Source organism: Artemia franciscana, chromosome 13 (genome assembly GCF_032884065.1).
Source record: "Artemia franciscana chromosome 13, ASM3288406v1, whole genome shotgun sequence".
Lineage (NCBI taxonomy): Eukaryota > Metazoa > Arthropoda > Branchiopoda > Anostraca > Artemiidae > Artemia > Artemia franciscana.
In genome coordinates this window covers 13,977,724-14,000,863 of record NC_088875.1, presented here as the reverse complement: position 1 = coordinate 14,000,863, position 23,140 = coordinate 13,977,724, and the positions used below count along the sequence as shown (strand labels likewise).

Genomic DNA, 23,140 nt, shown 5'->3' with positions numbered 1-23,140 from the left:
CGTTTATCCCCCCTTTTCAGGATAAAGTACAGATTTTAATGGATCAATTTTGAAACTATCATTTTTCATTAAAATCGACGTTTTTGCAATAGAAGAACTACCCCCTGCAGCACCCTTTTTGCACTGTTAACCCTAAAATTTCCCTTTCAGTGGGATATAATAGATTAATCACTGGTTCTAAATCGCTATGAACATAACCTGAGCCTAAAACGTACTTTTGAGGCTTCAGTCTTCTTTCCCCCCATCCGCTACAATACTACAGATTAAAGTTAGTCTGTATTTCCTGATATACGTGCTTTTTGAATTTATTTAGTTACTAAATATAAAAAAAAATGTTTTTTTAATTACAAAGGCAGCAGGCGTAGCAATTTCTTTTAAAGTGAGTCCTCAAACGGCTCTATGATTTTCTAGTGCCATGCTTGCTGTGTAGTAGGAAAAACACCGAACCCTCCCATGTAAAAAAGCCTATAATGGCAATTTTTCTCACTTGACAATTAATTATGGTTGTAGCTATAGTTACATAGCTACAAAATATTAGTGACGTAGAGCTTGTCCACTGTCGTAAAAAACGACATTGTTCCTAACAATTTAACAATAATTGTAGTGAACCAATGAAAATCGTCACGAGCAATCAGCAAAATTTTCTAATAATTAGAAATTTTGTCGTAAAAACTATTAATGGACTTTGAAAGCAAAATTCAAGGAATAAGTTTAACGATTGACGATCCCTGTGGAATCACAATGTGTTTTGCCTACAGTCTGGGTCTACCCGACTGTAGAAACATGTTGTAGGCCAACGCAGGGATCTTAATAGTCGAGAAGCGTCGATAATCCCATTACTTCCTTACTTAAAGATAGACGATAATTGCAAACGAATTAGTACATTTGAGTTTTGAAATGATGTTGTAAACCTTATTTTTCGCATTAAAATCCCGTTTTCAGTTTTTCTTCTATTAATATATTTCTACGAAGATTCATTAAAAAAATTTTATTTAAATATTCTCTTTTCTTCTTCTATTGCAGGAGGACCAGGCAACTTCCGCCTCATACGGAATCTCTATTTTAGATGTCACTTAGGATTGTTTTTACCGTAAGCTCACTCTGAACCCAGAATTAACAGCATTAACAATTTTGTTTCTGTGAGCTAATTCGAAAATGTTACTAACAATTGAGAAGCTTAACTAGGCCGAAAATTTTGAACTTTTTGAGAACTAGATAAAAAAGGTGTTTTCTCATACAATATCTGACCCGTCCTTCTCTTCAAGGCTTTTTTTTTACCCAACTATGCATATAATAACTGTTTTCGTGGTATAAACATATTAGTAATTATTTTTTATTTCCTACTTCATCAAACATTTACTATTTTATGAATTGACTTTTACCCTCTTCATTAGTTTTGTGGATATTAAATTGTTTTAAAATGTAAATTAAACACCAAGTATTATGAAAAGCAACAGTTTTACATTTTATGAATGTAATTCTTGCAGGAAAGTAATGAAAGAGAGTCAAGCCAAGCAAGGTTTATTTGACAGCTCCGAATCAGCTGTAATTGTATCCAACAGAAAGCAAGCATCTCCTAGACTACTTCAAGCTGTTCTCAAGGTATGACTGTCTTAGGCAGTTTCGAAGACCACAATGTCTTTCTGTGACGATAAATAAAAGTTTGATTAGGGATTCTTCCTTGCATTACACAGCGACAAAAACAGTCACAAAATATATTGGATACTTCGGTGACAAGTGCAGTAACTGTCATCAGCAGACCGAAGGCATGTGGCCGAAATATCCATTAAATTTTGGGATTGTTATTGTCTAATAAAAAGATCTATCCCTATTCCAACTTTTATTTATAGTTATGACTGTTTTTTCTTAAAAAGCCAAATTGATTATGTTTGCTTTTAAAATTTTAACCTTTGCTTTCGCATTAAAAGTACTGGAATGATTCGTAACTCCGTCAGTTTTCAAAAATATTCTAACAAAACCGGGTGCTTTTATATCCCCAAAGTATCCCCCAATCCTCTGAAAGTTTCAAATTTAAATTATCAGTAAGTTTCTAATATCACCACTAACAGTTCTCGAGCCACTATGAAAATGAATGTTTTATTAATTTGTCCTTGGAATTACCTGAAGGTGGTGTAAAAACTATCAAGGCCTATATACAGGAGTCTCGTGGATAAGAACTAAATAAAGGTTTTCCCGTACAATTAGCGTATTTATTCAAAGAAGGAAATGTCGAAAAAGACTGGTCTATGGCTACTAGGAAGAAAAAGAAGAAGTATCAAGCGAACAGTTCGGCTATACGAAACAAGGCATCCATTGTTTTGAAAAAGATAGAAACTAAAGCAGGAAAACTTAAAAAAAAGACAATATCTAAAATAAAAAAAAGAATAACGCACGGTTAAACCTATTTTTTTATGACCAAATACAGAAATAAAAAATAGACATTTTTGACGTCTATTTTTAAGAGAAATGAAAAAGACAAATAAAGTAGAGACTAATGAAACGAACACGCAAATTCTTTTTTCATGTTTTGCTCCTCCATTGGAGAGGTGGGGCTGGTCATAGCGCATCCATAAAGTCAATGCATCCTACCTAGTGAGTCCTTCTTGTAGTTTGGCTTATAGACTATATATATATTTGACTTTTGAGTAGATGAGGTTTTTTCAGTACATTAATCGCACTCTTTGGAAGTGGTCTCTGGCAATTTAATTTATGTGATCTCAGATAATTAAAAAAAATTCTATATGCGCAATAAATCAAACTATAAATGGCAAAACTGAATCGTCTTAAATTTTTTTTTTTAATATTTTTTTTCTCTTATAAACAAATAATATTACAGTTTATTATAGATATAAAAATAAAAAGTCGAGCGTCTACAGTCAACAGGTTTTTATTCGAACGAAATATGGTAAATTTAAGACATAAGGTGTACTGGGAATATTTAAAATAATTTTAAGTCACTATATCCTATAACTCCACATCATTGATCTGTTTAAATGACGTAGATGACCATATTTTCCTTTTTGCATCATTTGGCCCGTTCACTCGATTATTGTCTTTTCTGATGTCCAAGAATGTTCGGTGATTGATAAAACTGGTTCCATTAAGAGTGAATACGATTAATCACGACAATCCTTTGGTGTCAGTAAAGACGAAAACAGCCAAATAAATCTTTGTTTTTGTTTTTTTTTACTATTCACATAAATTTGATGTATCATAAATTTTGTGTATTCTAATATAAATATAAAATATCCTAGCCATTTGTGTTCTTTGGAACGTGGTAATGTCTTTCAATTTATTTTAGCTCCTCCCCATGGATTCTGGAGCGTCACGTCTTCTGCGAAATGGATCTAATGCTAGTATATACTCTTCTCTGACACAGCAAAGAAGCGAAATAAGCTCTCTCACTCCCTATCGACATTCTACGACAGAGGTAACCCCAGTCGTGCCACGTCAGCCAATTTCAACTTATGAGCATGAAGAAGAAGATAGTGTGAGTTCTTAAAATTCTCTTATTGTTTTCAATAGGTCTATCCTATTTATAGGGTATCATAATAGAGCTATATATCTTATAATAGCCCTATCCTTTGTCATACACTATCCTATTTCCTCTAATTATCACTATTGCCTCTCAAAGAACTTTAACGACGGTCTTCCTAGAATTTATTTTTCTAGAAACTCGTTCCTCATATCCACCGATCACCTGCTTGTCGTATCGATAGCATCAGCAAATGGGTTGCTACTTCATAGACTTGATATTTCTTAAAAAAGGTAAAAGTATTTCCCCTTTCATCAAAGAATAACAAGAACTGCCAATAAAGCCAAAGTTTTGAGATCCTAATTTACAGACTTTTTGAGAGTACTCGTGCTAAACTTTATGAGAAATGGTTGTGAAATCTCACAACCTTTATGAGAAATCTCATAAACTTTATGAGAAATTGTGGCACTATGCGGCATTATGTGGCTAAAATAAACCGGAACTTTGATATAAATTAACAGTAAATAAACATAAAAATAAAGTGAGGGAAGGCATACAGAGTTATTGAACTGTTATGATCTTACCTAAACGTAAGAATTCTGTAATTTCAAGGGGAGATTCATATACACTCGTGTAAAATACAACAGAACGAAAACGACCAAAAAGGAGAAGAATAAGATAAAAATTGACATGAAATAAAAGTTTATTTAAAAATATTTATGATGTGTTTTATTTGTAATATCAGTCCTGTGGTGGCGCATAATACAAAAACAATACAAAAATTTATAATATAAAACAAAAATACATAAAGAAAATTTAAATGTTCTGTTCTTCACAGCTTGAGATTTTCTATGAATAACTCTCAGTGGTTTATGTTCTTATTGATTACTTTATTTTTAGATTGTTTCGAAAAGTCACAGGCTATTCAGCATTTTGTTCTTCAACGAATGGTACCAAGAAAGTTTATGTTGCATTTCCTTAAGGCCCCTCGCTTTTTATCTGCATGTTTATTGCTCTAAACTTTGAGTTTTTAATTGGCACTAAAAATATTACATGTTGGAAATTTTCAGTTATAAAGAACAAGATTTGGTCTTGAGTTTTTGAAAATATACTGTCCTTAAAAATCATGAAATTCTAAGGTTCAAGATAAAGATCATTTAAGTTTTATGCGAAAAGTCCGTACAACGTTTTAAAGCAAAGTATTTTTTTTTCAATTTATTTTGGATTTCAAAGATGGCTCCATTGGTACATATATTTCATGCAAAATTCAAAATATTTTCTTCTCAAAATTTTAAAGAAATTCATAATAATCTTTCATACAAGTTTCTAGATCTAAATATGGATTATAATACAAGAGGTGCTATTTACGAATTCGGTATCGCAAGTTCACACTTTTCTGAATTACGAAATTTTGCAATCCGAAATCACACTTCCATCTTGACTGTAACAGCTTTTGAGCATATATCTCAACAAAGTCACAACCAAATGCTTAGTTACTTTGTTATTTATTAGTTGAATAACATTCCTGCATGTACAAATGGGAGCTATCTTTTGACTATTTGACTATCTATAGCTATTTGTGACTATAGCAATAAGACAATAACTACACAAGCAAAAATAAATGCAAATAATTCGTCAACTAATGGGTCACTTTGTCTAATTCAATTTCTCTTTGTTTTTGTTAAAATTTTTATTTCTCATTTGTCCATTTTTGATTGTCAGTCGCTTATCATCCTTAGTTTCTCATTTTGTTCTTTTCATTTATATCTCATATCTTAATTTCATTCCTTCACAAATAAAAGCTGCGCTGGTAGTGGGACAGTTCAAGCGTCTGATTTTTCATTTTTACAGGTAATAGTGGTTGAACAACAACAAAATGACAAAGAAGAAATCACAAGTATATTTTTGAAATACTCCCAAACAACTGAGGCCAAAGGACAGATCCAAAAAACATCGCCCCCCAAAAATGCTCTTGCTGCACTCTTTCAGAGCAATAGGGTCTGCCCCATATCTAACGAACCTATGCCATGTGACAGCTTTGAATTAAAAAATGATATTGAGATAGAAACACCTGTAATCAAATTTGAAAATTAATGATGATTTTTTGATTGTGATAGGTGAACCCTAGATTCTATGTTATTTTAATGTTTACTGCAAGGAGCTTCTTAGGTGAAACTACTTATTGCTAGACTAATACTGTTATGCTTAATATTTTTTGAATTTTATTAATTACGAAGTGTAGCATTAAGATGATTTTTTTCTGATAATATGAATATGATGTGAATGATATAAATATGATTTGTTTGGATGATATGAAAATAATATTTTCTTGGGGGAGGAGAGAGAGAAGTCACTCCTGGTTTATTTTTCTTCTCCCCCCCCCCCGCCCAATCGATAAAATAAGAAATCGGAACATACACACGCACACACACACTCGCACAGACACAAACTCACGCTTACACACACAAACACACATACACACATAAATTGAACAGATTAGACAGTAGCACTCAACACTTTGAAATCATAACTTCCGAGCCTCTAAAATTTTTTTTTTTATAAAACCTTCAACCACAATTAGTTCCATAGAAGAGGTCTCCAAGATACCTGGGAGTCGTGGTGCATCCCCCCAAATAATTATTACTGAAATTCTCCAAACTTTGGCAGTCATAAAATGTTCCAGGTTATCTTCATACTCCCAAAAAAGGGTATAGGCAAAATTACCTCCCGGGTCATCAGCATCATTAGAATTCCTGTGTTCCCTCCCTAATGGGACACAATTTGATCGCACCTGTACCAAACAATTTATCGCTTTCCATGGTAGGTTCAGTCTCAAGTAAACATTTCATTATAAGAGTGCCTGTTTTGCAGTTTCCATATAGCCTAGAACTATGTGTGGGTCTGTTAGAGGGATGAAGGAAGGGATCAATTATCAAGGAAACAATCATTATATTTGGAAACGGTGTTGATACACAAACTCAACGGTACTACTCTTTTATTATTGTTTTGGCAAAAATAAAAAGTTCAATATTTTGTAAAAGGGAGCTTGAAACCATCCTGGGGTGGCATAGTGTGTCAGACTGCAGCTTGGTAAAACCAAATTTGCAGTTTGAACCCAGTTTGCCACAATTTTAGCCACACCCTATTAGGCCAACCCAAGGACCATTGCAATCGAGAAGCTCTGAAAATATGATTCAAAACAAGAGCTTGAAACCATCCTGTGGTGGCACAGTGGGTTGGATCTCAGGCTGGTAATACGAAACATGCAGTTCGAACCCAGTTGTAGCCACACCCTGTTGGGTCGACGCAAGGACCATTGTAGTCAAGAAGTGTTGAAAACCCGACACAATAAAGTAGCTTGAAACCTCTACAGAAGAATTTTCTGATATTCTGAATCTGATCGTGACATTTTCATTAACTTGACTTTTTGGGACTGCCCCCCTCCCCCATTTTTTCTAAACTCGAGATAATTTTTTCAGACTCATAGCTTTGGACTTTTAACATTAAAATTGATTATATTTGTATTTGATGAATTTTGTATCTTTGGAGTCAGCATAAAAATCCAATTCTATTGACGGATCTAAGAGAATGGCAGCACTCCCTTATGTCCCTCTATATTAATGGCATCAGCCTTTGAGGCGATATTGGTAAGGAATAATAAGAGCTTGCTACTGTACCAAGATTTTACCCTCCCTAACTTGTTTTGACGGGCAAAAAACCTCAGTCAGTTGGACTATCTGCCTTGGCTTTTTCTATAATTAGCCATGACTTGATGCCCCTTGATGACATTAGCCCCTTGATGACATAAGTCATGGCTAATTGTAGAAAAAGCCAAGGCAGATAGTCAAATTGAGTGAGAGTCAATTCTGGCATTAACCCTTCCCCCCTTATTAATATTGTATAAAAAAGATGTTAGTTCATTTATTAATAGATATGTGATAATAGATATATGTTCATATATTCTTTAATAAAATAATTCTTGTTACTCTGGGCCGCTGTTTGTCCCTTACTAGGTTGCAGTTACAGATGCACCCCCGATAGCATCTGGGCATTGTCATTGATGTTTTTTTAATAAAACCTATATTAAACACAAACAAAGTTAAACATAAATTTTCCAGCAGAAAATAAGAGCCTTGGAAACAAAGGTAATGTTTCTTTTTTTTTAAATTAGATTAAAAAATTTTGCATTATGTCTGTTTCTTATTTATCTCATTTCCATTATGTTTCCTAATTTGCAACTCTCTTTAGTTGCTCCCTTATGATTCTGGAGAAATTAGTTAATGAATAAGGAATATATGGGATTTCACTAATTTTCTTTGACTAAAGCGCAAAATTTAAACGATTGAGCAATTTCTCAACTGTTAACGCTGTTTCTGGATGAACAAATCGGGGACTGAAAAAGAATGGAGATTCCGTTGCACTTTGGGCTCGGCTCGTTTGGCTGTATAAATGAGCCCTTTCCACATTCGAAAATTTGTCGGTATTCATTAAGTGCCCCTCCCCACAGTAACCATTAGTAAAAGGTGAAATATTAACTCGATATAAGAAGAGGCCAAAGCAATAAAGATTCTTAGTGTGGACTTGGATATATAGAAGCAATTCAGAGTAAATAATTACCGTTAAGAAAAAAACAATTTGAAGGTCTAAGAAATTTTTTGTTTAATCTAGTAAAAGCAGGCAAACAATGGTTCAATGACACGAAAACATTTTCAATATCCAATGCCCAAAGGGCAACTTTTACGACCTGTTACTAAAATTGCATCCAAAGAAAGTTATACAAATAATCAATAGCAATGATCAAAGTAGTATCAGCGAGCAATAATTGTATATTTTTCTCGAAAAGGGCTAGAATTTTTTTTCTGAAAATTGGGACACTAACATTATCTGACCAAAAAAAAAAAAAAATCTAGATAAGCAACGACTTTAAAAACAATTAATTTAGTTAATTTAAAAAAAAACAATTTAAAAAAAAGTTATTTAGGTTAATTTTTAAAAAAGTTAATTTAGTCTTAATTTTGTAAAACATTCTTCTCTTTGAATGAAGTGAGTAGCTTACATCACCTTTACCAGAGGTGATCTTATCATTTTTGATATCTATGACGCACGAAAAATTATACAAGATGACGAATGAACCCAAACCGCTAAAGCAAATGGCATGGAAAAAATGTCTAAAGTAATGGTGAACGACGATAAAGCGCAACGAGATTTGTTGCTAGAAGATAAGCAACAATGAGCATCAAAATGAATCAAATGAAATCGTAAAAGAAAATGAGCACAACAAAATCTACAGTTAGAAGCCAATGAAAAAGGAGAAAGTCGCAGACAGAAGTGACAAAATGGAATCTGCTGTTAGAGGACAATTGAATAAATGAATGCGTTACATTAGCAGTGTTCAAAAAACAAGCAAGTAAAATATATACTGAGATTATCAATTGACTCCCAAAAGAATACAAATATCATAAAAGTTGTGATTCTGTGAAGGATAAACAGGAAAGAGGAAAATTGAATTTGCACCAGTTTCTTAATGTAACTGTAATTACTGATTTGCCCCCCTATGACTTAAAAGTAAAGAATAATACGACAGTTATGCAAAAACAAATTTAGATACTTCACAGGGTATGCGAAAAGAAACATACCCCGGTATAACTGAATTGTATAACAACGGAATTAAAGTAAAAATATTTCCCCAACCACGAGGTTTTACTTCACAAAACAAATTAATTATTTCACCACAACATATGAATTTCTGCCTTTTAACTTTTTTTCTTTCTTTCGGTTGGTGTCCCTCTAGTAAGTTCGGTGTCTTCATGAGAATCATTTTGAGAATTATTAGCGCCAATAACAAAAAGAGCACAAGACTTCCAAACTATGAAAAAATAGAGGCAGTAACATGAATATACGAGAAAATACTTCCATCCACATTCATCTTCTCCACTTGTCCCGCATCTTCTAAGACCTCTTTTGCTTTTTGGCGGACTTCCAACTTTCCCAAGTCACCTCGAATAGACATTAGGCAAATCAAATGATCTTCTGCCAAATCCCTGTACTTCTGAGCCAGGGTTCTAAGGGAAAAAGATAGAAAATCGACATTATCTGCACTAATGACGTCAGCTAATTCGTCAATGGGACTCAATTTAGATTCGTCAGTATCTTCAGAAATATGACGGAATAGCATTAGTAGTTGTTTCTTTTCTTCACAAATTTTTTCGCCAACTTGTTTCCGTTCTTCGGCGGTACGAAGTGATAGTTTTTGCTGAAGTAGAGCAGTGATGTAGCGTTTGGCAACTCCTAGCTGAGCCTCTTCGGCAACAAATTTTAAATTATCGGGCCGGAGCATTCCATAATCCTAAAAATGAACAAGATACTAAATCGGAAAGGTTCGATAGAAACTGGGGAAAATCATTTAAAACTGTAAGTTTTATTCCAATTTATTTATTTTAAATAACATTATATTAAAAAAAAGTAATAATAAAAAAGAAAACTCACAAGGTTCAGAAGCTATCAACAACTAAGAACATGTTTTTACTTTAAATCAATTTCGGCCTATACATCACCATGACACTATCTGTAAAATTGTGAGAATGGTTTTGAAATTGACTATTTAACAACATTGTCATCTAACTTTAAATTGCTCCAATGCTTACGTTATCTGAGAACCACCTCACGGTGCCTCCCACCAACTTTTGAAAATTCTGTGTTCTACAAGTAGCTATCGCATCAATAAGAAAGTGACAATCATAGGCAGGAAACAGATAGAAAAGCATTTTTTGCCAGTTTAGGGCACTTCATTATTTCCCTTCGAAAGGGCTCCAGTCCGACGACTCAGATGAAAGCTCAGATCAAGCTTGTGCAAATGTGGAAAAACATTTTTTTTTTGCCATTTCACGAATAAAATGAGATGCAACTTTAGAAAAAACCCATTCCACAATTCATTGAAAGCCAAAACCAAACAAATTGAAACTTGGCAGATTTTCAATCATACCAAATTAATAAATTGGAAATGAAAAAAAGAAGAAAATAAAAGAGAACTAAAACAAAAACTTCAATTTCCTAAACCAAAGTTTATTCTTTCTCAACTTTTTAAGAAAATCAAAATTTTTTGGAAAAATAATGCTGACATAATTTAGTTATGCAAAAAACGAAATCGAAATATAAACTCAAAATCGCACTATATTATTTAAAAAAAAAGATCTAGTAAATACAATGATAATATTTCGTTTCACACTCGTGCTAATTTGGACTAAATCAAGCTATCGTTTATTAAATTGTGAACTTTAAACAAAGTAATGGCATACTAAAAAAAATTCAGACCAAGCAAATTAAAACTTGGCAGACTTTCAATCGTACCAAATTAAAAAAATCGAAACAAAATAAAAAAAGAAAAAAAAGAACCAAAACAAAAAACTTAAATTCTCGAAACCAAAAGTTTATTCTTTCTCTACTTTTTTCACCATTTTAAAGCATATTAAACAATATTTTTTAGAAGAAAAACACGCACACAGTTTTGAATTATACTACAAATTAAAACGAACTGTATGCTTCAAGTCACATTATATTGCTTTCCTGTTTCGCAACAGCAAATTTTGAAAATCTAGTTGCTTTTTTTAAGGAAATTTTCACAAAAAGATTAAGAAAGTTTTTGAGTTACCGCTGTAATAGAACATTTTTTTATTTCTGTGTTTGTCAATTACATTTCTTAAATTTGTAGGCCACTTTTCGACCGTTGCGAATATTCAACTGCTTTCAACTATTACCAGTATAAATAATAATTTTGTTCTTAGAGAAGACTAACGACTTTTTTATTTCAGAGAAGGCTAAACAGCCGCAAATAATAAATATACGAAATATAAAAACACTCATTTTCTAAATAGACTGAAAAGTAGGATACAATTTAATTCTTTCTCACGAATCTACAAATAAAAGTGACAACCTTTGGCCCAAAATAAATAGGGGTTTTGGATAACTTAGATAACAAATTGCTGCAAGCTATAAGTGCAAAACTTTCAAATTGCTCGCTACTTATAAATGCACAACTTTCAAATTGCTTGCAACTTATAAATACACAAATAAAAAAAAGTCGGTGGGTTGTTAAAATTAGTCAAAATGATCAAATTATGTAAAGCCCCATCCGATTTGTCTCACCCGTTTATACTTAATTCATAGATTTTCAAGAAAAAAAAATGTTTACTTTTTATCCCATTTTGAAAAAAATAAAATAAAAGATTATTTTCAATACGTTTTTTACAAGTTAGCAATAGATTCAAGATTCAAGATTTTTATTTAAACTTCTGTACAACACTCACAATATAAAAAAAAGGTCAAGCCGGAGACTCAGGGTCGATTGACAAGATCTGGTATAACAATATAGCACACCTATTTGACAAAAAAAGAAATAAAAACAAATGCATAAAATAAATATAAATAAATCCACGACTCACCACTCACCTACAACAAAACAACTGACACTCGGCAAATATCAATCGCGAAAAAAAAAACAAAAAAAAAAACAGTGTTTAAGCGAGGGTGACCGATGACCCGCAACTTATTTGAAAAAAAAAATTAACCCACCTTATCAACATCAAACAAATCAACTATTCAACATCAACTATTCACTTTAAGATTCTTTTTTATCACTGATTCTTGAATTTATTTATAAGGATAGAATGAAGTTGCTTTTTTATATTTGGCAGAGATTTACTGTGGTCAATATATAGTAGATAAAGATGCCATGAACCCATGATCGAGAAATATGGCGAGCACCGTGATCTCTCAGTGGGTAATTTCAGGTGCTGCATTCTCCATTTACTACGGGTTTCATAAACATGGTCAGGTTGCTCAGGGAAAAATTTCTCGTACGAAAGTACGACGGCAGTTCTGAGCGGTTATATTTTACCTTGAATAAAAAAAGAATGAAGAGTGAATAATTCTGAAACAGGCAAAATATTAGTTAATAAATATATAGTTTCAGTTTTAGATTTATTTGGATAGGAAGAAGGCGACGGTAAATATCTTCGCAAAATTCGAAGAGCCCAGTTTTGAAGAGTCTGTATCGGTTTTATATGATATTTGAAAGTTTCTAAATAAATCAGGGGACAGTACGTAAGATGGGAATGCACCAAGGCAAAATAAATGAGTAGTAGAACTTCATAGGGGAAAAACGCTGAAGCCTCCTCATTACACCAACTCCTTGTATCACCTTTGCTTTCTTAAATGAATCCGGAAAAGTTCCCGATCTAAATGACAGATTTATCAAATGACACATTACTTTATTAATGCTCGGTAAAATAGCTTTCACAATGTTCGTAGACGATTCATCAATTCCCGGGGAATTCCCATTTTTTAAAAGCTTACCAATATTGGCAATCTCTTCCTCTGTTACCGGTGTTAAAAACGTAGATTTTGCAGAAGGCTTTACTAGGTATGTACGATAATCACATCGACCATGGGGTAGGTTATGTTGTAGCTTGTTGGCTACCGATTGTTAAATTGACGCGAAATGCAAATTCATGTAATTAGCTATTTCTCGCTCCTTTCAAACAGTTCGTGGTAATGAACTGTAGGAGCGACCCGGCTCAATAGTAACCAAAACTCTAAAAAGTTGAATTTTGATATCAATAGCTACATCAAAAGAATCGCATTTTAATGCTGATTTTAAATATACAAGTTTAGTCTTACCCATCAAAACTTACGAGCCTGAGAAAATTTGCCTTATTTTAGAAAATAGGGGAAAACACCCCCTAAAAGTCGTAGAATCTTAACGAAAATCACACCATCAGATTCAGCGTATCAGAGAACCCTGCTGTAGAAGTTTCAAGCTCCTATCTACAAAAATGTGGAATTTTGTATTTTTGCCAGAAGACAAATCACGGGTGCGTGTTTATTTGTTTTTTTTTTTTTTTTTTTTTTTCCCAGGGGTCATCGTATCGACCAAGTGGTCCTAGAGTGTCACAAGAGGGCTTATTCTAACGGAAATTAAAGCTCTAGTGCCCTTTTTAAGTGACCAAAAATATTAGAGGCCATCTAGGCCCCCTCCCACGCTCATTTTTTCCCAAAGTCAACGGATCAAAATTTTGAGATAGCCATTTTGTTCAACATAGTCGAAAACCATAAAAATTATGTCTTTGGGGATGACTTACTCCCCCACAATCCCTGGGGGAGGGGCTGCAAGTTACAAACTTTGACCAGTGTTTACATATAGTAATGGTTATTGGAAAGTGTACAGACGTTTTCAGGGGGATTTTATTTTGTTTGGGGGTGGGGCTGAGGGGAGGGGGCTACGTTGGAGGATCTTTCCTTGGAGGAATCTGTCATAGGAGAAGAAAAATTCAATGAAAAAGGCGCAGGATTTTCTAGCATTACTATAAGAAATAAGCATGAAAACATTTTTTCAAATGAAAGGAAGGAGTAGCGTTGAAACTTAAAACGAACAGAGATTATTACGCATATGAGGGGTTCCAAATACTTAAGCATAAAGAGCGAGGTATTTAGGAGGAGATAAATAACTCGCTCTTTATGCTAAAGTATTTTTAGTAATTTCAACTATTTATTCTACGGCCTTTCTGATTCAGGGGTCATTCTTAAAGAATTGGGACAAAACTTACGATTTAGTGTAAAGAGCGAGGTATTAACGAGGGTACAAACCTCCTCGTATACATAATAAAATATAAGATTATGAAAGTTTGTTACGTAAGTTAATTCTTAAGTTACGTATATTTTTTACTAATAAAAACGTTCGTTAAAAATTAAAAGTTCTAGTTGCCTTTTTAAGTAACCGAAAAATTGGAGGGCAACTAGGCCTCCTTCTCCACCCCTTATTTCTCAAAATCGTCTGATCAAAACTAAGAGAAAGCCATTTAGCCAAAAAAAAGAACTAATATACAAATTTCATTTTAACAATTTATGTGCCGACAGCCAAAACCAAACATGCATTAATTCAAAAACGTTCAGAAATTAAATAAAAAAAAAACTAATTTTTTTAGCTGAAAGTAAGGAGCGACATTAAAACTTAAAACGAACAGAAATTACTCCGTACATGAAATGGGTTGTCCCCTCTGCAATCCCTCGCTCTTTACGCTAAAGTTTGACTTTACGCTAAACTTTACGCTAAAGTTTGACTTAAAGTTTTGACACAATTCTACTTTTTAAAACAATTAAAAGCTTTAGCGTAAAGAGCGAAGGATTGCGGAGGGGACAACCCATTTCATATACGGAGTAATTTCTGTTGGTTTTAATTTTTAATGTCGCTCCTTACTTTCAGCTAAAAAAATTAGTTTTTTTTTATTTAATTCAATTATACGACCATGAGCGTCCTTTATTTCTGATGGTGTAGAAGGTTTTTGTGATCGATTTAAGCATGAATTGATTAGCTCCCAAGTTTTCTTTGGTGACTTACTTACTTCTCTAAAAGAATCAAAATAAAATTTTGTTTTAGCATTACGTATTATTTTTGAAAGTAGATTTTTGTATTTTTTGAAAGTTGTTTTATTTTCTTCGCTTGGGAATGATAACAATTTTTTATATAGACAGTTTTTTGTTTTATTGAGGTCAAAAGGGAGGACGATATCCACGGTTGAATGGGTTGATTATATTTTCCTTTTTGTGCGTTTACTCTGAGGCATGACTCATCAAAAGCAGCGTTAAATTTTTCAAAGAAATGAGCCATTGCAGAGTTTACGTCTTCAGCATCAAATACACGAGACCAATCGATAATATTCAATTTATCCTTTAAACAGTCCATATTTTTTTATTGATAATCCCGGAACTCCCGTATGTGCCTTGATTACTCCACATTACTCCTTCTCCGGGTCTTTCTGTACCCTGCTCTGGCTTCCTTCGAACGTCTCGCACCCCAGTTGAAAGAAAAATAATTCTTAGCATCCTGAGTGACCTAAGCAATCCTACTCTTTTTCGTGACCCTCCACACAGCCAGATTTCTTTTTCTGACAGGAAAACCATACATGCCTCACGAGGCTGGGCCTAAATAAGTCGGCCCTGCAATTTTCCGTGGCCCATCCCAGCGCCGAGATCTTGAAGTTCTTTCCGAAGACTCAACACACGTGTCGTACCAATCCAGTGAATGAAGCATGGATAAATCTATTCAAACAAACAGCGTCACGGCAGCGCCCTCCTTACAACCAGAGTTTATAAAAATATTGACTTTAAAAGAAAAGTTAAAGGATATGTTAACGTTTATTACATATTTTTTTTTTATTTATGAAAGTGATTCAAGCAAGCTGCATTCTTAGAAATTATTCTTGATAATAGTGTTATGAGAAATTACAAATTTTTAAGCAAGGAAATCGCAAATTAGGTTCAAAGTGCTCCTATAGTCATGGATCAAAAACCCATAACCTCAAAAACGAAACGAAACTAGTTCAAGAGTTTGTTCCCGTTTAATATATAAAAAGTGCGAAAAAATAATTGCTCGTTACTGCACTTATGTCGTTTTTACCTCACTGGCGAATGTACTAAAGCAAAGTGAAATTTTTATCATGTTCCTTATGTAAGTTAGCATCAAGCAGGCGTTGTTTCGGATGTGATAACCATATATATATGGTTATCACCATAATATATATATATATATATATATATATATATATATATATATATATATATATATATATATATATATATATATATATATATATATATATATATATATATATATATATATATATATATATATATATATATATATATATATATATATATATATATATATATATATATATATATACATATATATATATATATATATATATATAATATATATGTATATAAATAATATATATGTATAATATATATATATATATATATATATATATATATATATATATATATATATATATATATATATATATATATATATATATATATATATATATATATATATATATATACATATATAATATATATGGACATAACCACATATTTATGTCCCCTCTTCCTTTTTGCCAAACAAATCTAGCTGCAACCAAAAGCCAAGTGAACAAACTTGGGCAGTCCCAGCTGTTACCAGTCAAAGATTTCACACGGGAAAGACCCTTTTTAGGCAGCACTACGGATCCCATTCCTCCCTTGTTAAATACCCCTTATTACCTTCCTCTCTAATACAAAGCGAAATTTTTCAGATATCTTCTCACCAAAATGCCCCCCCCCCCCAATCAAGAAATTTACTCACGACCAGTCAAATAACCATCGCACCCAAACCCCTCTTACTCATATCCCTCCAAGTCACAAACCCCCTTGCATACCATATATGCTCCACGCGCCCAAGATGTTGTTGACTGGTTTGGGACTCCACCCATCATTTACCAAAGTAAAACCAACCTCCCTTCTCCTAGAAAGTTCCCACCCCACTTTCCTTTCCAAGCACCTGCTTGCATTCCCATGTCCCCCTTTCCTTTCTATAAAAAATTCCTCCCAATTCGACTCCTTCATACCCTGTCTCTAGGAAACCCCACCTCCAGCCCATATGTTTTATCCCTCGTGCCTACCCTGTCAACGTGACTCAGATCTGAGACTTTTGCATTTAAAAATTGTCTTGTTATAAATCCAGATTGTTCTCACTTCCCGTCAACTGGAAACAAGTTGCATTTTCCTCATCATGCTTCGTCCATATCCTTCCCCGTCACCCCACCTCCAAATCTCCAAGGAAAATCCTTTTCTTACCCTTTTTCTCCAAAGCATCATAATATTAAATTAAAACCCCACCTAGGAAATTCTCAAACTCATCAAGTCTCCCTGGCACGATTCCCCAATCGGTTTGCTTTTCCTAAACTTTTAATTATTAATGCTGATAGTCTTAATTTTGAAAATCTTACCGAACTCGAGGTGCTTTCAGAATGAAATCTAATAGATATTACAGCCATTACTGAAGTACAGTCCCATGACCCAGGGTCTCTGCGCCTGACAAAGTATTGAGAGTTTATTAAACTCCGTCCTTTATACCACCCACTCGGAAAAAAAAGGTGACGGTGTTTTGTTATTTACTAAGAGTACCTTTACCCAGAGGTTATTCAAGTCCCTAGTTTGTCTGAGGTTGATAAAATCCTCTAGCTAAGTATTAGACCAAAAGTACTCTCTCATCCATTTAATATTATTGAAACAGCTGTTTTCTATTGCTCTCCAAATCAAAATACCGATTCAAAATGTAAATTCATCCAGCAATTGCAGACAAGTGCTGATTTTGTTATTTCTAAGTACGCAAATACTGGCCTTTTTTTAGTTGGTGACACAAACGACCTTAAAATGGATTCTTTTTGCTCCTCAAATAAAAGAGAAATTCGTGAATCGGAACGATCGTACAATGAAAATAAGATCAAAGATTGTTCCCTAATAAACTAAAAAAATTAGTATTCCGAGGTTAGAAAGATGTGTGGCGGGAGGCTTGAGCAGCTAAACTTCAATCTACCCGAGTCCCCTGATGTTACTGCCCATAATCTACATAAATTCCTCGCTTCCATTGTCCGAGGCCTTCCAGCATTGTCCGGCCAATTACCAACAGGAGCCTTACCCCCTTCAATCCCTGCTGTTTCCCCGTCTGAGACAGAAAAAAGAACTGTAAAACTAAGATAAACAAGTGTTTGTCCTGTAGACATCCCGTTTCCTCTTATTAGTGCCTTCTGTGACTTCCTTTCTAAACATTTATCTTTCCTGTTTAACGAGATTACTGGGTCTGGGCAAATTCCAACAACTTGGAAAGAGAGTTTCATAGCCCCTTTGAAAAAGAAGACTGAAAGCCTGGTTTTGAATCTTACTTTTGGAAGACTGAAAGCCTTTTAATCTTAATTCTATTTTCTCGAAACCTTACGAAGGATTCCTTGCAGATTGGCCAAAGGAAAAAGTCCTACCTCTTCCTGACCTGAGGCAAATCCAGAACCAAAAATACACTTCTACTTCTCACTACCTCGCTTCTCTTATTGACCACATCGGGAAAATCCTCGAAAAGCCTAATTCCTGGCTAAAAATAATTTACATTGACCTTCAGAAAGAATTTGACCTTGTTAACTACAATATTTTAATTGATGAACTTGTCAGCGAGTTCAATATTGATCTTTTACTAGTGAAATTCTTAAAAAAATAGATCGCAGGCTGTCAAATACCAGAATCATTATTCAAATACTCCCCTTGTACATAATGGCATAACCCAAGGTACTCTCCTAGGTCCCCTCCTTTTTTCAGTCATAATTAACAGCCTCGCGAAGGAATTTCCTGACCGATGAAAATTTGTTGATGACCAAACTGTTGTTGAAACTTGTTTCAGATATTTAATAGGCGACTCTATGAGTATCCTCAATGAAATTAGAGATGAGGCCTTGAACTTAGACATGACTGTAAACCCCTCTAAAGCCATAATAACGCCGATTTGTTTCCTCGAATCCTCACCCTGTTTTCTTAATCCTATCCCTCCTGAAAATTCTGTGTCCTCATTTAAACTACTTGCCGTCACAATTTCTTCAAATTTAAAGTCGGATATCAACGTTAAAGACATCATCCATAGAGTTGATATGTCTATTGCCCTCCTTAAGCCCCTTTTTGTTTTTTTGCATTTTTGCCAATTTTAGTGCAATCACATGATTTGTCGATTCCGAAGTCCAAATTCGGCTTTTTTGTGGGATTGTGATTAAAAAAAAAAAAAAAATCTTATCTACATTACCCCAAATACCCACATTACACCCATCGAAGTAACATTACACATTCACGTAGTGTAGCCTACTCTTTATGAATATTTTCCTATTCCTAAAAAACATATACACATACATATATAAAACTGTGGAAGAAAATAGATATACAAATTTGATATTAAATGATAAAAAAATTCCCAAAAGACTTCTGTTTCTCAGCATTCTAGTTTATTGTGAGAGCACCACCCGAATAAAGTCACTTCAAGAAACTCTGAAATTCTTCATTTCCTTAAACCTCAATGGTCATCTACCAGAGGTTGCCCCGTTCATTAAGCCTGCCGCACTTTTCTAGGGAGTTCAAATTCGAGAAAAAAGAAAGATGGCATTAACGCAAAATAACTACAATACAAAAGTTGGTAACAAGTAAAAGTTAGTATCGAAAGTTGGTAATTAGCTCTTCATTAGCCAAAATTTCCTAATGACCTGCTTGAAAGATGAGAAGTTGTAAGAATATTTGTGTATTATGGGACTTAAAAGTTGACTAATTTCAACAGGCTCTTGACTCCAATTTCCCAGGAGAAGTAATGTAGGCGATAATATATTTTCGGGGGAGGGGAAATTTGATAATAACAAAATATCTGACCTTAAATCAGATTTATGTTTAGGTTTTACATTATAATAAATGTCTGATTTTCTGATTCCTTAGAAGCGAGTGAGTTGTGATTAAACTTTGTGACGAAAGGGCCTTCACAGTCAAGAAGTGTCGTTCATTTAATACATATTTAAAATACATACAAGTGAAATATTAAAAGAAGGTTGATTTACGTTTTAACGTAAGGGTTGTTAATGTCACGGTTATTAATAACTGTTAACGGTAATTAAACAACGAATTTTCACAGTCAAAAAGCGTCTTTAATTAATACATTATACTTTAATACGTTATAATTAATAAATTATATTGTAATACGTCGTTAATTTAGTTTTATTCACTTTTGTAGGAGGTGTAAATAAATATATAAATATAACAATACATACAAGTGAAATATTAAATGAAGGTTAATTTACGTTATAACGTAACGATTGTTAATGTCACGGTTATTAACAACCGTTAACGATAATTAAACAACGAATTTTCTTGCGTGACTAAGTTATCAAGCGACATTCAGTGAATGGTTCAAGGATGTTTGACCCTTCCTGCGGACCTCCATTGCAAACCTTGGATTGATGACTCTCCATATACTATGTATATAAATATTAGAATATGCTTTATTTAAAAATAATACTCACGCTGAAATAATCTTTAAAAGTGACGCAGATAGTTTGAACTGTTTCACTCGATGCTAACCATTCTCTAGTCATGATGCCATCAAAGTAAATCTTTGTATCTTGAAATGGTTCTTCTAATAAATAGTCACAAAATTCACTTGTGACTTTTTGATAGGCGTCAGCTACTGATGTAAATAACTTGGCTACTTCATCAACAGTGTCGTTGTTCATCCTCCAGAATCGCAGTTTTAGCTGAGATGTCAGTTCAATGAATTCTGAGCAGGTATTAACCAAAGCAACCATGAACTCTGTAAATCGAGGAATCTGAAATGTAAATACAGGTTCAGGTTAAAGTGACACTGCAGGCCGAGTGGGACGGGAATTTAACAAGAACGAGAAATCCAGTCAATTATTACTATCTGGCTATATTATGTAGAAGCAAACAACCAACCTAAAAAAATGAAAGAAACTAAAACACTACGTTTGAAAGTCAGCTATTGCTATCTGGCTATCAAACAGTTCGTGGTAACGAACTGTAGTAGCCGAAACACTAAAAAATGGAATTTTGATACCACTAGTTACGTCAAAAATTCGCATTTTAATGCTGATTTTAAATATATAAGTTTCATCAAGACTAGTCTTACCCATCAAAAGTTACGAGCCTGAGAAAATTTGCCTCATTTTAGAAAATAGGGGGAAACACACCCCTAAAAGTCATACGATCTTAACGAAAATCATACCATCAGATTCAATCAGATTCAGCGTAACAGAGAACCCTATTGTAGAAGTTTCAAGCCCCTATCTACAAAAATGTGGAATTTCGCATTTTTCTGCCAGAACACAAATCACGGATACGTGTTTATTTGTTTTTTGTTTTTTTTTCCAGGGGTGATCGTATCGACTCAGCGGTCCTAGAATGTCGTGAAAGGGCTCATTCTAACGGAAATGAAAAGTTCTAGTGCATTTTTTAAGTAACCAAAAAATTGGAGGGCACCTAGGCCCCCTCCCACGCTCATTTTTCCCCCGAAGTCACCGGATCAAAATTCTGAGACAGCCATTTTATTCACCATAGTCGAAAAACCTAATAACTATGTCTTTGGGGACGACTTACTCCCCCGCAGTCCCCGTGGGAGGGGCTGCAAGTTACAAACTTTGACCTGTGTTTACATACAGTAATGGTTACCGGGAAGTGTACAGACGTTTTCAGGGGTATTTTTTGGTTGGTGGGGGGAGTTGAGGGGAGGGGTTACGTGGGAGGATCTTTCCATGGAGGAACTTCTCATGGGGGAGGGACTTTCAATGGAGGGGGCGCAGGATTTTCTAGCATTCTTTAAAAGAACAATGAAAAAAAAAGAAAAAGTTTTTTCTACTTAAAGTGAGGAGCAGCATTAAAACTTAAAACGAACAGACATTATAACGCATATGAGGGGTTTACCTCCTCGTAATACCTCGCTCTTTACGCTAAAGTATTTTTAGTAATTGCAACTACTTATTCTAGGACCTTTGTGATTCAGGAGTCATTCTTAAGGAATTGGGACAAAATTTAAGCTTTAGTGTAAAGAGCGAGGTCTCGACGAGGGGCGAGCCCCCTCATATACGCAATAAAAACATACGAATACAGAAGTTCGCTACTTAAGTTAATTCGTAAGTTACGTATATTTTTTACTTATGAAAACGTTCGTAAAAAATTGAAAGTTAATGCCTTTTTAAGTAATAACAAAATTGGAGGGCAACTAGGCCTCCTCACTCGCTTCTTTTTTTCTCAAAATCTTCCGATTAAAACTATGAAAAAGCCATTTAGCCAAAAAAAAATTAATATGCAAATTTCGTTTTAATTATTTAAGTGCGGAAAGCCATGATCAAAACACGTATTAATTCAAAAGCGTCCAGAAATTAAACAAAACAAAAGTTTTTTTTAAATGAAAGTAAGGAGTGACATTAAAACTTGAAACGAACAGAAATTACTATATATGAAAGGGGCTTTTCCTCCTCAACGCCCCGCTCTTTACGCTAAAGTTTTTTACTGTTTTAAAAAGAAGAGTTAAGAGAAAGAGTCAAACTTTAGCGTAAAGAGCGGGGCGTTGAGGAAGAAAAGCCCCTTTCATATACAGAGTAATTTCTGTTCGTTTCAAGTTTTGATGTCACTCCTTAATTTCATTTAAAAAAAAAAAAACTTTTTTTTGTTTAATATTATGTAGAAGCCAACAACCACCCTAAAAAATGAAAGAAACTAACACACTAAGTTCGAAAGTCAGCTTTTGCTATCTGCCTATACAACCACCCTACAAAATGAAAGAAACTAAAACACTAAGCTCGAAAGTCAGTTGTTGCTATCTGGCTATATTATGCAGAAGCAAACAACCACCCTAAAAAATGAAAGAAACTAAAACACCAAGTTCGAAAGTCAGCTGTTGCTATCTGGCTATATTATGTAGAAGCAAACAACGACCCTAAAAAATGAAAGAAACTAACACACTAAGTTCGAAAGTCAGCTTTTGCTATCTGCCTATACAACCACCCTACAAAATGAAAGAAACTAAAACACCAAGTTCAAAAGTCAGTTGTTGCTATCCGGCTATATTATGCAGAAGCAAACAACCACCCTAAACAATGAAAGAAACTAAAACAACAAGCTCGAAAGTCAGTTGTTGCTATCTGGCTATATTGTGTAGAAGCAAACAACGACCCTATAAAATAAAACGAAAAACCAAGCTCAAAAGTCAGTTGTTACTATCTGACTATATAATGTAGAAGAAAAACAACGACCCTAAAA

General features: G+C 33.9%; 2 protein-coding genes and 1 non-coding gene across 3 annotated transcripts in view; 1 reads left to right on the top strand and 2 right to left on the bottom strand.

The window, feature by feature from the left end:
- LOC136034558 (cyclic nucleotide-gated channel beta-1-like) overlaps positions 1 to 6,030 on the top strand; it is a 74,758-nt gene extending 68,728 nt beyond the window's left edge. Inside the window, exons 12-14 of the mRNA XM_065715798.1 lie at positions 1,488 to 1,602; positions 3,302 to 3,490; positions 5,327 to 6,030. Of these exons, the coding sequence (XP_065571870.1) occupies positions 1,488 to 1,602; positions 3,302 to 3,490; positions 5,327 to 5,569 (547 nt within the window). The 3' untranslated portion in view covers positions 5,570 to 6,030. The remainder of the gene's footprint in view (positions 1 to 1,487; positions 1,603 to 3,301; positions 3,491 to 5,326) is intronic.
- A 1,892-nt stretch (positions 6,031 to 7,922) lies between these two features.
- Positions 7,923 to 8,036, bottom strand: LOC136035125 (U5 spliceosomal RNA). The gene has a single exon (XR_010619345.1). It is a non-coding gene; the product is annotated as a U5 spliceosomal RNA (small nuclear RNA).
- A 73-nt stretch (positions 8,037 to 8,109) lies between these two features.
- LOC136034557 (exocyst complex component 3-like) overlaps positions 8,110 to 23,140 on the bottom strand; it is a 64,275-nt gene continuing 49,244 nt past the window's right edge. Inside the window, exons 8-9 of the mRNA XM_065715797.1 lie at positions 20,389 to 20,691; positions 8,110 to 9,821 (exon numbers count right to left, since the gene is read on the bottom strand). Coding sequence (XP_065571869.1) covers positions 9,342 to 9,821; positions 20,389 to 20,691 — 783 coding nt within the window. The 3' untranslated portion in view covers positions 8,110 to 9,341. The remainder of the gene's footprint in view (positions 9,822 to 20,388; positions 20,692 to 23,140) is intronic.